At 48.5% G+C, this 12,680-nt stretch overlaps 2 protein-coding genes across 3 annotated transcripts in view; one reads left to right on the forward strand and one right to left on the reverse strand.

Moving 5' to 3' along the window:
* The first annotated feature begins 123 nt into the window (after nucleotides 1-123).
* On the forward strand, nucleotides 124-2,536 carry LOC115131972 (uncharacterized). 2 transcript variants are annotated; one of them, XM_029664101.2, is made up of 4 exons: nucleotides 124-211; nucleotides 605-1,483; nucleotides 1,632-1,735; nucleotides 1,895-2,536. In XM_029664101.2, exons 2-4 carry the CDS (start codon nucleotides 1,081-1,083, stop codon nucleotides 2,432-2,434), a joined length of 1,047 nt encoding a protein of 348 aa, XP_029519961.1. In that variant the 5' UTR covers nucleotides 124-211; nucleotides 605-1,080; the 3' UTR covers nucleotides 2,435-2,536. The 2 variants fall into 2 exon arrangements, with proteins under 2 accessions (XP_029519961.1, XP_029519962.1); XM_029664102.2 differs by having other exon boundaries at nucleotides 1,674-1,735.
* LOC115132606 (cadherin EGF LAG seven-pass G-type receptor 3-like) overlaps nucleotides 2,297-12,680 on the reverse strand; it is a 47,120-nt gene continuing 36,736 nt past the window's right edge. The window contains 13 exon segments of the mRNA XM_065020631.1: nucleotides 2,297-4,521; nucleotides 5,152-5,205; nucleotides 5,207-5,344; nucleotides 5,346-6,102; nucleotides 7,565-7,762; nucleotides 7,995-8,168; nucleotides 8,976-9,067; nucleotides 9,797-9,894; nucleotides 10,413-10,532; nucleotides 10,711-10,837; nucleotides 11,062-11,141; nucleotides 11,265-11,377; nucleotides 11,780-11,954. Of these exon segments, the coding sequence (XP_064876703.1) occupies nucleotides 4,494-4,521; nucleotides 5,152-5,205; nucleotides 5,207-5,344; nucleotides 5,346-6,102; nucleotides 7,565-7,762; nucleotides 7,995-8,168; nucleotides 8,976-9,067; nucleotides 9,797-9,894; nucleotides 10,413-10,532; nucleotides 10,711-10,837; nucleotides 11,062-11,141; nucleotides 11,265-11,377; nucleotides 11,780-11,954 (2,154 nt within the window). The 3' untranslated portion in view covers nucleotides 2,297-4,493.

Raw genomic sequence — 12,680 nt, forward strand, 5'->3', positions numbered from 1 at the left:
GGCCACACTGACATAATGCATCGCACGTTGCAATAAAGCGGACAGCTATTGGTTAAAAAAAAGAGTCGAAAGTGCTATTTGCGTAAAATACGCAGGTTTGTTGTTTAAATTTCGCATCCGGCCGCCAAACATGAGGGGGTGGTGGTGGCGGCAAGACAACAAAGTGTTTGTCCACGATAATTCGCCGCTCTTATTGGCTGTCTGGTTGCATGTGAGTAATAACAACAAATCATATGTTTATTTGTTTTAATTTACAAATAAAATGTACATCCAAATAAGCGCATGTATATGGGGAATGTTAGGTGTATTAGCTTGGCTAGCATTATTACTGTCATCTTGCTAACCTGCTAGGTAGCAAGCAAGGCATTCGATATAAAGGCTATTCAATTCCGTCCCGAAACGCTATGTTTTTGTTTGTACCTGGTAGTTAGTTTCACTCACCTGATGTCCCAGGCCTGAATTATTCCCTTTTATTAAAAGGAGAGGATGAACATTCGGTATCCCTTGGGAATGATGGCACGTGTTCTTAAAAATCTCAACCTTGCTGTAAAGTGTTCATATCAATCTGAATGTCATTCTTTTGTTTTCTTCTACCCCGACCCAGAGATTAAGAATCATCACAGAGTGGACCACAGCTCCATAAAACACGGTTCATCGGTGTAATTTGACTTGACAGTGGACACCCACGTTTTTCTGTAGCTAAACACTGCATAACAGCTGGTTATCCCAGTAAAGATGATGCCCTACTGTGGATTACAGTACCATTCATGACAATGACACACCCACCAAGTAAATGCACGCACCAAGCAGTTCTTCCACATGATCTCTGACAGGACATCAAGTTGGACTAAACCTCACAACCAACGCTCACTGAAAACACCCTAGTTTCAAAATCAACTCGATGCTCATGGAAAGAACAACCTCACAAAGACTTCAAACCTAAATCAACCTCATACAGTATGTTGGTTGGAAGGAAATGCCCCCATTTGGCCTACTGCGGCCCCGTAATCCCTCTCGCACACGAACCCGAGCAGGACTAGAACCCTCACCTCCACCCCGTTGCCTTGGCGACCAACGACCATGTCGTACCGCACGCCCAATTTCACCATGCAGCAGAAGCTCTACTTCCTGCAGAGGATCCAGGGCGTGGTGCACACAGTCCAGGACTTCAGGAAGGACACCAACACTACTGTGCACCGCAACGCCGTGTGGGCCGAGGTGGTGGAAGCCTTCAACACTGCCTTCCCCGACCGGCCACCAAGCTCGGTGGGCACCATGAAGACCCTGTGGAAGAGGCTGAAGGTGGAGAGCCGCCAGGCGCTGCACCGGCGTCAGGAGCAGATGGTCGCCGGCATGCCTGTCACAGCCCTGACCGAGGTTCAGCGGGAGATTACGGCCATGGTACCCAACCTCATCTCCAACCAGGACGACATGGACGGAGAGGTGTACTACACCGGCCTCGGGCCTGGCTCCCCCACAGCAGGTAATACCACACTACTCTCAGGGCTTCCGCTAAGATGAGCTCGTCGATATTGAGTTCACGCATTTATCAAACGTGCATTCCTTAGATGATAGGCTGATGTGTTGTCAACCAATTTGCTCACACACGTGTATATACGGTGCTCGGGGAGACGGTTCCAATCTCTGTCTCGCTGTCTGCCTGTGTGACCTAGTGACGTGTACTGCAGCGACCAGTGGGAGTGACCAGGACGATGCTGATAACAGTCACAATGAGGTAACGTGTCACAGCTAGAGCACATCTCCATAGACAATCCTCTAGTGTACGATGATCTTTACATATGAACATGCCAATACAGTTCAAAAGCCACTGAAAGAGCTTCTCGTATAAGAGGACACCGTGCAGTTGAAATCTAACCCAGTCTGTCTTCCCCAGGAGAGCGAGAGTAAAGACCAGGTAGCCATGAGCATCGGCATCGCCTCCTTCACGGCACTAGCAGGAAGTGACGGACCCCACCGGATCCCCTTCTCCACCAGCCAGCCCAACGCCTCCACTCTCACCCACAGTGAAACCTCCTGGTCTGGGACATCCCCGTCCTTCCTCCCTCCACCCATCCCATCTGCCTCATCCTCCAACCTGTTCACCTCTTGCCCCGTGAACTTTGACCTGCCCTACGTCCCCCGGGCCGCCCCGCAACCCTTCACCTCTCTGGCAGCGGCAGCAGGGCGGGGGTCTGAGGACCCACGGTACGGGCCGCGCATGCTGGAACTGTCGGAGTTGGAACATGAGCAGAGGATGAGAGTCCTACAGATGGAACAGAAGGTTTTAGAAGACAAGAGGAAGGCGGTGAGGCAGAAAGAGAAAGCCTACAGGCTAAAAAAGAGATACTACCAGGCTAAGCTGAAGAAGATGGGGGAAAAGGTACGACTGTGCTCGAGTAGCGAGGACACTGAGGGCGATGATCAAATAATTTGACGGTTATTTTGTTGCATTTATGTTTTTATGAAGATGATTTTTTTTAAAGTTTCTGACAGTTTCAGGTATTTGTGAAAACTTTAGTAAAATCTTTTTTTGGTATTCCTTTTCATTGCTGCCCTAGATCTGTAGGAGTTTTGTTTTAATGGTCTGGTAGAGATCTCTGAATGTGAAAAGAGACCTGAAAGAGAGGAGACCCTCCGGAAACAAACTGTCAAAACTAGTCTGCTAAAACGGTTGTTTTCACCAGGGAATGTCACTCACAGAAAATAGGACTCAAACAACATCTTGTTAGGAATATTTCTTATTTTTATGTTGGTAACCGAGGAGCAGCTGTTTCAAATTCCCCCCCATGCCGACGGGATAGCACATACCCCAGAATAAGCACACAAACTGACAGTCCCCCGTTCCTCTCTCCCTCCCTCCTTTCCTCCATCATTACACTTCAATGACTTCCCTCTTTTCTCTCACACTTCCTTTTCTCTCAATGCATTTTGTCACAGTGGGAGAGTCAGCTCATACGAAACATTACATGTTTAAAAAAACAAACAAAAAAAAAACATTTGAACAAATACCGCTGCATACTCTCTTTTATAAATAACACACTCTCACACAAAATGACAAAGTAATAAATAATATAAATCTTATGTCTGTACAAGTTAACGGTACTGCAGTAATAAATCATATAAAAAAAAGAACTGACCAGAGGCAAAATAACTGGAGCAGTTAAACGTAGATGGAATATAGCGAAGGATGGATATCGGGGCCCCTGGGGAGATTTTTGGCAATAATACTGTCACATTTATATTAACTTACCACAACCCAAAGACATAAAAAGATTAAAGCAGGTAGTTGAAAAGAGGTTTGCAGACCGTTGGGTGTAAGAGACGAGTCGTTGTCTTTCTTCAATCTGTCTTTCCGTCCTTCCTCTAATGAGTAATAGTCCCTCGATTGCTTCTCTCTTTTTCACTCATTTTTCTTTTTGACCCACTTTTCTTTCTCTGGTCCACGCGTCTGTTTAGTGTCGTGTTATTACATGTTATGGCCCTGGAACAACTGGTGCACCGGTGACTCGTCCTCTGATCTTGCCTTTTCATCTCAGAGCCAATATGTAACACCACTTTAGGTGCTAACCTAAACATGTTCTCTCTCTACCTCTCATACCCCTATAAACCCCAGAGGTTTACGTGACCATTTTCCCAACAGAGGGTTTTGTACACTAAAATGAACCAAATATCAGGCAGAGAAACTATTAGATATGTAACGGTACTGGTGTTTTGTTTCTGATATATAGTAGCACAGAGAGAGATATATGATGCTGCAGAATAGATGACTGACATTCAAAAGCAGTGGGTCTTTTCTTGGATTAACAGAGCACTTCCATCTAAACAGTATTCTGAGCAACTGAAGAATGAGATAATCAAGCCTCTCAAATATCAAAGTATGTTCACTTTCTTTCTTGTTCACAATCATTTGTTCTGTCAGATCCCTCTTCCATAGAATTCATTCCTGTTTACAATCACCCGCCCCCCAACACCTTCCTCGTCCTATCATGTCTCAGGTCTCACAATCTCATCCAATCAACACTAACCGACCCCTGTCCCTAGTTTTATACATATAGCTGACGGGTTTGAGGAAACGTTTCAGGAGAACGGTATTTTGATTCAAGGGCTATTTTTCTTCCTTCGCCTCTGATGAAAAAGATACAAAAGGTATAAAAATGTTATGTACAGGTTCATCTTTTTCTTAGCGGTTCAATTCCGATCCTTGTGTTCATGACTAAATCTGAGGATCGAAGTTCATTAAACATTAGTAGCTAAGGTAGCCAGCTATCCATCGTATAGCCCTCCTCCCCATACTGGTTGCTGGTTATAACAGAACGAACCAGGCACCTCCAAACTCCAATCTCACTGTCTGCCTTTCTTCAACACTTAGATCCTACAGTATCCCAGGGTGCTTCAGCAGTCCAGGGTGCTCCTTGACCTCTCCCCGGCCCCCCACACAGTCCTTGGTATCCCCAATACAAAACACAATGCATTGTGGGATATGGAGGGTGTCATCAAGACTGTCCTTCACTTCTGTTGACTCTGTGAAGAGAAAAGAGAGCCCCCACAATCAGTGGCAAGCCGAAGTAACATAACTGAGGAATGCTACATACACTGAGTGTAGAAAACATTAAGAACAATTTCCTAATATTGAATTGCACCCCCCACCCCAGCCTCAATTTGTCGAGGCATTCTACAGGGGTACTGGCCCATGTTCACTCCAATACTTCCTACAGTTGTATCAAGTTGGTTGGATGTCCTTTGGCTGGTGGACCTACTACCATACCCTGTTCAAAGGCACTTCAATATTTTGTCTTGCCCATTCACCCTCTGAATGATACAAATGCACAATCCATGTCTTAAACCTATCTTCTCCCCTTTATCTACAATGGTTGAAGTGGATTTAACAAGTGACATCAATAAGGGATCCTAGCTTTCACCTGGATTCACCTGGTCGGTCGATGTCATTGAAAGAGCAGGCGTTCATAATGTTTTGTACACTCAGTGTGCATCTCCTGACATGCAGGCTAGGACACGTTTATAATCCAAATCATCACATCTTTGATAGGAACCAAAAGGATGGATGTCTGAGGATAGAGAAAGAGAGCAGAGCAGGAGTGTGAAGAGGAGAGGAAGCAGGTAGATGAAGCTGAGTGAGAGTGCAGGACTTACTCAGAGTCTGGGGAGACCTCAGAGATGCTGTGAGAGGTCGCGGAGTGGGGGGGGAGGGGAGGGTCCTTGTGCAGAGGAGGGGGCTGGGGGGGTGAGCACGGAGGAGCTGAAGGAGGCCAAGATGGAGGACAGGATGTCCAGGTGCTCGCTGGACGGGTGGCGGCTGGGGGGCGCCGGGGCAGGGAGGGGTACCTACACAGGGGGCAGAGTCCAGCCGGCCGCGGCGGGGTAGGGGGGGCTCCTGGGGTTCCTCGCTGATGGGAGCCGGAGGGGAGGAGGGCGGGGGCTGGTCAGGGTGTGAGTGCTGGCGGGGGGGCAGGGTGCGAAGCCACTCCCTGCAGGGCTGGGACTGGGTCACCCCGCCGCCCCCGTTAGCCTCCAGCTGTTCACGGGAGCGGCTGCTCATCAGCGCTCCTCCTAGGTGTTCACGGGAGGAGGCCTGGCGCCGCGTCAGGGTGTTGAGCTGGGAGCGCGACCCTCCCAGACCGGGCTCCACACCCCCATTCCCACTCAAGTCCTCCCGGGAGGTGTGGGCGCTGTGCTGGTGGACATCCAGCCTGTCTCTGGAGCTGCTCAGGTTCTCCCTGGAGGCTCTGTCTAGGCCCGGCTCACGGCGGCGGGGCAGCAGGTCCAGGTTGTCCCGGGGGCCCTGGCGGTCCAGACGGTTCTGGGATCCTCCTCCAGCCTGGCGACCGAGGGGGTCTCTGGAGAGCTGGCGGCGGGCCAAAGAATCCAGATGCTCCCTGGAGGAGTAGCGGGAGGCAGGCTGGGACAAGGAGCCCGTGCCAGACAGGGAGCCTGTCCCAGAGTACATGCGGCCGTAGGAGGCTGCCGGGACGCCCCTGTGGCCCAGGGTGGAGGTGCGGTACCAGGAGAGTTCGCTGGGGACCTGGCCCATGGCGGAGAGACCCTGCAAGGCCGGGGGACAGTCAATGCGATTCTTCAAGATGCCTGAGTCAGCAGGGAGAGATTAGAAAAAGGAAGGGTCAATATGTATTTTGGTGTTTGAGTTTACATGAATCTGTATGGTAATAATAAATATAATCAAATTGTACTAGTCACATGCGCCGAATACAACAGGTACAGGGGGCCCCTGTGTTGACCTTACAGTTAAATGCTTACTTACGAGCCCCTAACCAACAATGAAGTTTCAAAAAAATACATATAAGAGATAAAAGTATCAAGTCATTAAAGAGCAGCAGTGAAATAACAACAGCGGGACTATATACAGGGGGGTACCGGTACAATGTGCGGGGGCACCGGTTATTTGAGGTGGTATGTACACGTAGGTAGAGTTATTAAAGTGACTATGCATAGATGACAACAGACAGTAGCAGTGGTTATTTGAGGTGGTATGTATATGTAGGTAGAGTAATTAAAGTGACTATGCATAGATGACAACAGACAGTAGCAGTGATGTAAAGGGGGAGGGGGTCTTCCTCTGACACCGCCTGGTATAGAGGTCCTGGATGGCAGGACGCTTGGCCACTACCCTCTGTAGTGCCTTGCGGTTGGAGGCCGAGCAGTTGCCATACCAGGCAGTGACCATCAAACAGGCAAAGTGCCAATACGGGGCTAAGATTGAATCGTCCTACACCGGCTCTGACGCTCGTCTTATGTGGCAGGGCTTGCAAACTATTACAGACTACAAACGGAAGCACAGCTGCGAGCTGCCTAGTGACACGAGCCTACCAGGCGAGCTAAATCACTTCTATGCTCGCTTCGAGGCAAGCAGCACTGAGGCATGCATGAGAGCATCAGCTGTCCCGAGCGACTGTATGATCACGCTCTCCGTAGCTGACGTGAGTAAGACCTTTAAACAGGTCAACATTCACACGGCCGCGGGGCCAGACGGATTACCAGGACGTGTGCTCCGGGAATGTGCTGACCAACTGGCAGGTGTCTTCACTGACATTTTCAACATGTCCCTGGTTGAGTCTGTAATACCAACATGTTTCAAGCAGACCACCATATTCCCTGTGCCCAAGAACACTAAGGCAACCTGCTTAAATGACTACAGACTCGTAGCACGGTCGGAGGCAGAGCAGTTGCCATACCAGGCAGTGATGCTCTCGATTGTGCAGCTGTAGAACCTTTTGAGGATCTGAGGACCCATTGCCAAATCTTTTCAGGCTCCTGAGGGGGAATAGGTTTTGCCATGTGTTGAGGATCAGCGTGGCAGATGTGTTGCTACCTACCCTCACCACCTGGGGAGCGGCCCATCAAGAAGTCCAGGAGGTCATTAACAGAATAGCAAGGTTACTGAGTTTGTGACCCTTTCTGTGGTAGTCAGGCTGTGTGTGTGCGTGTGTTTGTGTCTGTGTGTGTGTGTTTGTTTGTGTGTGTGTGCGTGTGTTTGTGTCTGAGTGTATGTGTGTATGTGCTTGTGTGTGCCTGCATGCGTGTGTCGCACCCTTGCGGTGGCGGTTGGACTGTCCTGTCAGACCGTTCTCGTCCCCACTGGTCAGTGCCGCCTCAGGCTGGTTGTTGTTTGTGGCGTCCTTGCTGTAGTCAGCCCCTAGGCGGCGCTCTGAGCCCCACTTCTGCAGGGAGTGGACCTCACTCTCCTCCAGCGCTGGCCAATAGGAGAGCAGATCATTGCCATCCAGGTCTAACACACAAAGATGGACAATCACCACTGGCCAACAATTCCAAATAAAGAGAGTTTTGTCATACTTCTAAATGCAAAATCATTTTTATTGGTTTATGGATCTCTGTGTCTGACATTTTCAGTGTGTTTGCATATCGGTATGGCATTTATAGGTATCACATACATATATACATACATAACGTAAAAATTGCTGTGATTTGTGAATCTATTTCCATTGTGTGTGTCTGTGTACCTTTGGTCCCGTTGTGGGCGGGCTCTGTGAGAAGCCGCTCACTGTGATTGGTGCGTTTGAAGCGTCGCTGGATGCGTCCACGGAGGCGAACGTTGTCCTCACTCTCGGAGGAGGGGATGGAGAGACTACGTTCCTCTTCTAAAGAGAGATCCGAGTCTGAGTCCGAGTCCTCACCTGAGAAGAGAGACAGAGAGAAAGAGATGGACAGAGAGAGACAGACAGAGTGAGAGAGAGAAAGAGATGGACAGAGAGAGACAGACAGAATGAGAGAGAGAAAGAGATGGACAGAATGAGAGGAGACAGACAGAGAGAGACAGAGACAGACAGACAGAGAGAGAACGAGAGAGAGTGAGGTTATAGAACCAGTTATAGTGTCAGTTACTATTAAAAGCAAAAAAAGGTGATGCACATTTGTTATCCTTTTACTTGTATTGTATACAGTATTATAACCCTAGAGTGTTTATGAATGTGTTTATTTGAAATCTTTTAAAAGGCCCCTCAGCCGCGTGTCTTTATAGGTTGCTCCGTTTGTCGTCTCTTTCCCTCTCTCTCCTCTTGCGGCTGTGACGTCACACACCAAGCCCCTCCCCCTGCCAATCAAGCAGCACAGTTCCTCCTCCATGCTGCTAGATCCACTATACGTTGTTCTGTTAAGTCAGATGCAGTCAACAGATTGTTCCAAACAAGAACCATGCTGCTTTTCCACGTTGCTTCTTAATATGAATTCATGTATGTTTATGACTCCAACAGTTTTATTTGGTGCAAAATCTTTTGGGAATTGCAACCAGCTTGACACAATTTGTTTTGCCCATATCGTGCACCCCTAGTGTGTGTCTGTGTCTGTGTGTCTGTGTCTCTGTGTGTGTGTCTGTGTCTCTGTGTGTGTGCGTGTGTGTGTCTCTGTGTGTCTGTGTGTGTGTGTATCTCTGTGTCTCTGTGTGTGTGTGTGTCTGTGTGTCTGTGTGTGTGTGCACCGGGTACCTCCGTCTCTATGGAACATAGCCACGTCCAGGTCTGTGGCGCCAGTGTGTCCCAGATTGTGTTCCAAGGCCTGGCGGGCCAGCAGGTTCTCTCTATGGGGGGAACGGAGGTGTTAACCAAAGTATTTACACATTCCATCACACACACTGAGACTACTGACCACTACATTAGGCAGGCTCCATCAGCCTAATCTACATTACTAATCTATACCTTTTATCAAAGTTTAGATACAAGTCAATATACAGTGTATTTGGAAAGTATTTAGACCCCTTGATTTTTTCACATTTTGTTACATTACAGCCTTATTCTAAAATTGATTAAATCGTTTTCCCCTCCTCATCAATCTACACACAATACGCCATAATGACAAAGCAAATGCAGGTTTTTAGATTTTTTTGCAAATTGATTTTAAAAAATCCAAACAGAAATATCACATTTACATGAGCATTCAGACCTTTTACTCAGTACTTTGTTGAAGCACCTTTGGCAGCAAATTACAGCCGCGAGACTTCTTAGGTATGATTCTACAAGCTTGGCGCACCTGTATTTGGAGAGTTTCTGCCATTTCTTCTCAAGGGGTCTGAATACTTTCCGAATGCACTGTAGGTCTACACATTATACAAACAATGGAAGTCTGCAGTACATGCACACATTGGGCCAGTTGCCCAGACACAGATTGACCTTACTATAGGACTTAAAAAGCATGGTCAATCGAGAATCTCCACCGAAATAGCTTTTATGCCCAGGACTAAGCTTCATCCGTGTCAGGGAAACCTCATCTGCGTGTTTCAGACCCTGTGTATCTCAGACGGCCTACTGACCGAGCACTGCTGACGGAGGAGATAGTAGAGGCTCCCAGGGTGATGCGGTGCAGTCCGCTCTGTTCCAGCAACGACGCATTGTTATAGGGATTCTGACCCTGGATACACAGACACACACACAGACACACACACACGTGTTCAAAAAGACATTCAGGAGCACACATCGACTTTCCAGGTCAAACCGCGCTAGTCGAATATGAATTAATAACAGAACACACAGCAACAACCATTCCCCAGATGAGTCAGTGGTACAAATCTTAACAAGGTCGGCTAAGCACAGTGCATTGTGGAATCTGGGTCACGTGAACAGCCCAGAGGGCCAGGGTGTGCTGATGTGGATTGTGGGGTGATGTGTGTGGTTGAATAGAGCCAGATGATGTGCAGTGTAGGATGGGTAGCAAAATGGGCAAGTCTTTTGGCAGAGGCTCTTATCCAGAGGGACTTACAGGAGCAATTAGGGTTAAGGGCCTTGCTCAATGGCACGTCGACAGATGTATCACCTAGTCGGCTCCGGGATTCGAACCATTGACCTTTCGGTTACTGGCCCAACGCTCTAAACCGCTAGGCTACCTGCCGTGTGTGTGTGTGTGTGTGTGTGTGTGTGGGCCATGCTCACAGGGTTTTGTGGGGCTCTGGGCGCGTCCTCATTGGGGCTCTTCCTACCCAAACACGACAACTTCCAGACCTCCTGCACCTCGGCGTTCAGCACCGTAAACACCAGGAACACAGCAAGACCCTGGGCAGAGGGAACGAGGGGAACACACACATTAACACACATTAACACATAATAACATGCATTAACACACACTAACTACAAAACACACCACCAAGTACTCAGCAAGACCGAAAAGCAACTCACACTCTCTAATTGGGGGCACACACACACACACACACACACTAGACAGGTGCAGTACCTGCAGTAAGCATAGTATAACGAAGACATAATGGAAGGCCAGAATACTGTTGTTGACAGCCATCAGCCCAAAGAACCAGGTAGAGGTGGCCAGGAGCAGCAGGAGGAAGGCACTGCGAATCGTGGCACTGGAGAAGCAGGAGGAAGAGGAAAAGAACAGAGAGTAAAAAGAGAGAGAGAGAGAGCGCGCGTGAACGCCAGCGAAAGAGAGAAACAGAGAGGTTTAAAAACAAAGAGGCCTTTATGACTGAATTTGAACGATCTGTTCCTGCAATAGGAACATTGTATATTCCTCATCATCAGCAGAGCCCGGCCTATTATGTCGTCGGTCCAACCTCTCCGGGTCACTCACATGACAGGTAGTTTCTTGGTCTCTTTCTGGGAGGGGTTGCAGGACATGCGCGCCACAATCAGAAACATCCCACCGTTTATCTGTAACAAAGAGACAGCAATGAGGCAGACCTCCATGTGACGAGAGACTGCAGAGGTACACAGGCGAACACAGGGAACCGGCACTAACAAAGTGGCTGACGTAGAATGAGGGTGAGACAATACCAGGAGTACGATGGCGATGGGTCCAGCGAAGCTCCAGATGAGTTTGTCGTAGATGGAGATCCAGCAGAAGTCTGGGTTCCCATAGCCCTCAGGGTCCAGCCCTACCGCCAAACCTGAACACAGAGAGAGCAAGATGAGGTAGCACTGTGGTGTGTGTGTGTGTGGGTGTGTCTGTGTGTGTGTGTTTGTCTGTATGTGTGTGCGTGCGTGTGTGCGTGTGTGTGTGCGTGTGTGTGTGTGTGTGTATGTGTGAGTTAGTGCTAGATGTAATGTGCGTCACTGTGGCTGTTTTTAAGAATCAGTCAAATCTATTCTGTCATATCTAGCCTGTCATCCTAAGACGTGAGTCTGCGTGTGTGTGTGTGTCTGTGCGTATGCATGTGTGTGTGTGTGTGTGCGTATTGTACGTGTGTGTGTGTGCGTATTGTACGCGTGTCTGTGTCTGTGCATATGCATGTGTGTGTTTGTGTGTGTGTGTATGTGTATTCTACGTGTGTGTGTGTGTGTGTGTGTACCTGTGATGATGGCAGGCACACCCCACCCGATGGCATAGTAGAACCTCATGGCTCCGTAGTTGATGTTGCGAGCCTCTGTCTGCACGCGGTAGACGTGGAGCCCCTCCACAAACAGCCAGGCAAACGTGGCCATGAAGAAATAGTGCAGCAGGATGGCCACCACCGTACACAGGAACTAACAGAGAGGTCAGTCAGAGCCACGTGTAGGGATACATGCGCGCATATACAAACCTTCAGAGGTATTGCTGTGGGTGTGCTAGCTGAGGTCAGCGCCAACTTGCCAAGATGGTGTCCTATCAGTTCGTTTGCCAAACTCTGTTTAAGCCCTTTGGCGTTCAGACCAGTTAGAACATATACAACACTCTATCTGGTGTTATACTGGAAGCATCCGAGTGTACATTTCTAAAGAGCTAAGAGTCACAGGGAAACAAGCAGAGAAAGAGGCAGAGAAACAAGCAGAGAAACAAGCAGAGAAAGAGGCAGAGAAAGAGGCAGAGAAAGAGGCAGAGAAAGAAGCAGAGAAACAAGCAGAGAAAGAGGCAGAGAAAGAGGCAGAGAAACAAGCAGAGAAAGAGGCAGAGAAAGAAGCAGAGAAACAAGCAGAGAAACAAGCAGAGAAAGAGGAAGGGAAAGAAGCAGAGAAAGAGGCAGAGAAAGAGGCAGAGAAAGAGGCAGAGAAAGAAGCAGAGAAAGAAGCAGAAAAACAGGCAGAGAAAGAGGCAGAGAAACAAGCAGAGAAACAAGCAGAGAAACAACCAGAGAAATAAGCAGAGAAAGAGGCAGAGAAAGAGGCAGAGAAAGAAGCAGAGAAAGAGGCAGAGAAAGAGGCAGAGAAACAAGCAGAGAAACAAGCAGAGAAAGAGGCAGAGAAAGAGGCAGAGAAACAAGCAGAGAAAGAAGC

Source organism: Oncorhynchus nerka, linkage group LG7 (assembly GCF_034236695.1).
Source record: "Oncorhynchus nerka isolate Pitt River linkage group LG7, Oner_Uvic_2.0, whole genome shotgun sequence".
Classification (NCBI taxonomy): domain Eukaryota; kingdom Metazoa; phylum Chordata; class Actinopteri; order Salmoniformes; family Salmonidae; genus Oncorhynchus; species Oncorhynchus nerka.

Bases quoted from the DNA above. Each gene is read 5' to 3' on its own strand.
- LOC115131972 (XM_029664101.2), top strand. From the start codon at position 1,081: ATGTCGTACCGCACGCCCAATTTCACCATGCAGCAGAAGCTCTACTTC. The intron at 1,484-1,631 runs GTAATACCACAC...GTGCTCGGGGAG, and splicing joins GCCTGGCTCCCCCACAGCAG to ACGGTTCCAATCTCTGTCTC. The intron at 1,736-1,894 runs GTAACGTGTCAC...TGTCTTCCCCAG, and splicing joins CTGATAACAGTCACAATGAG to GAGAGCGAGAGTAAAGACCA.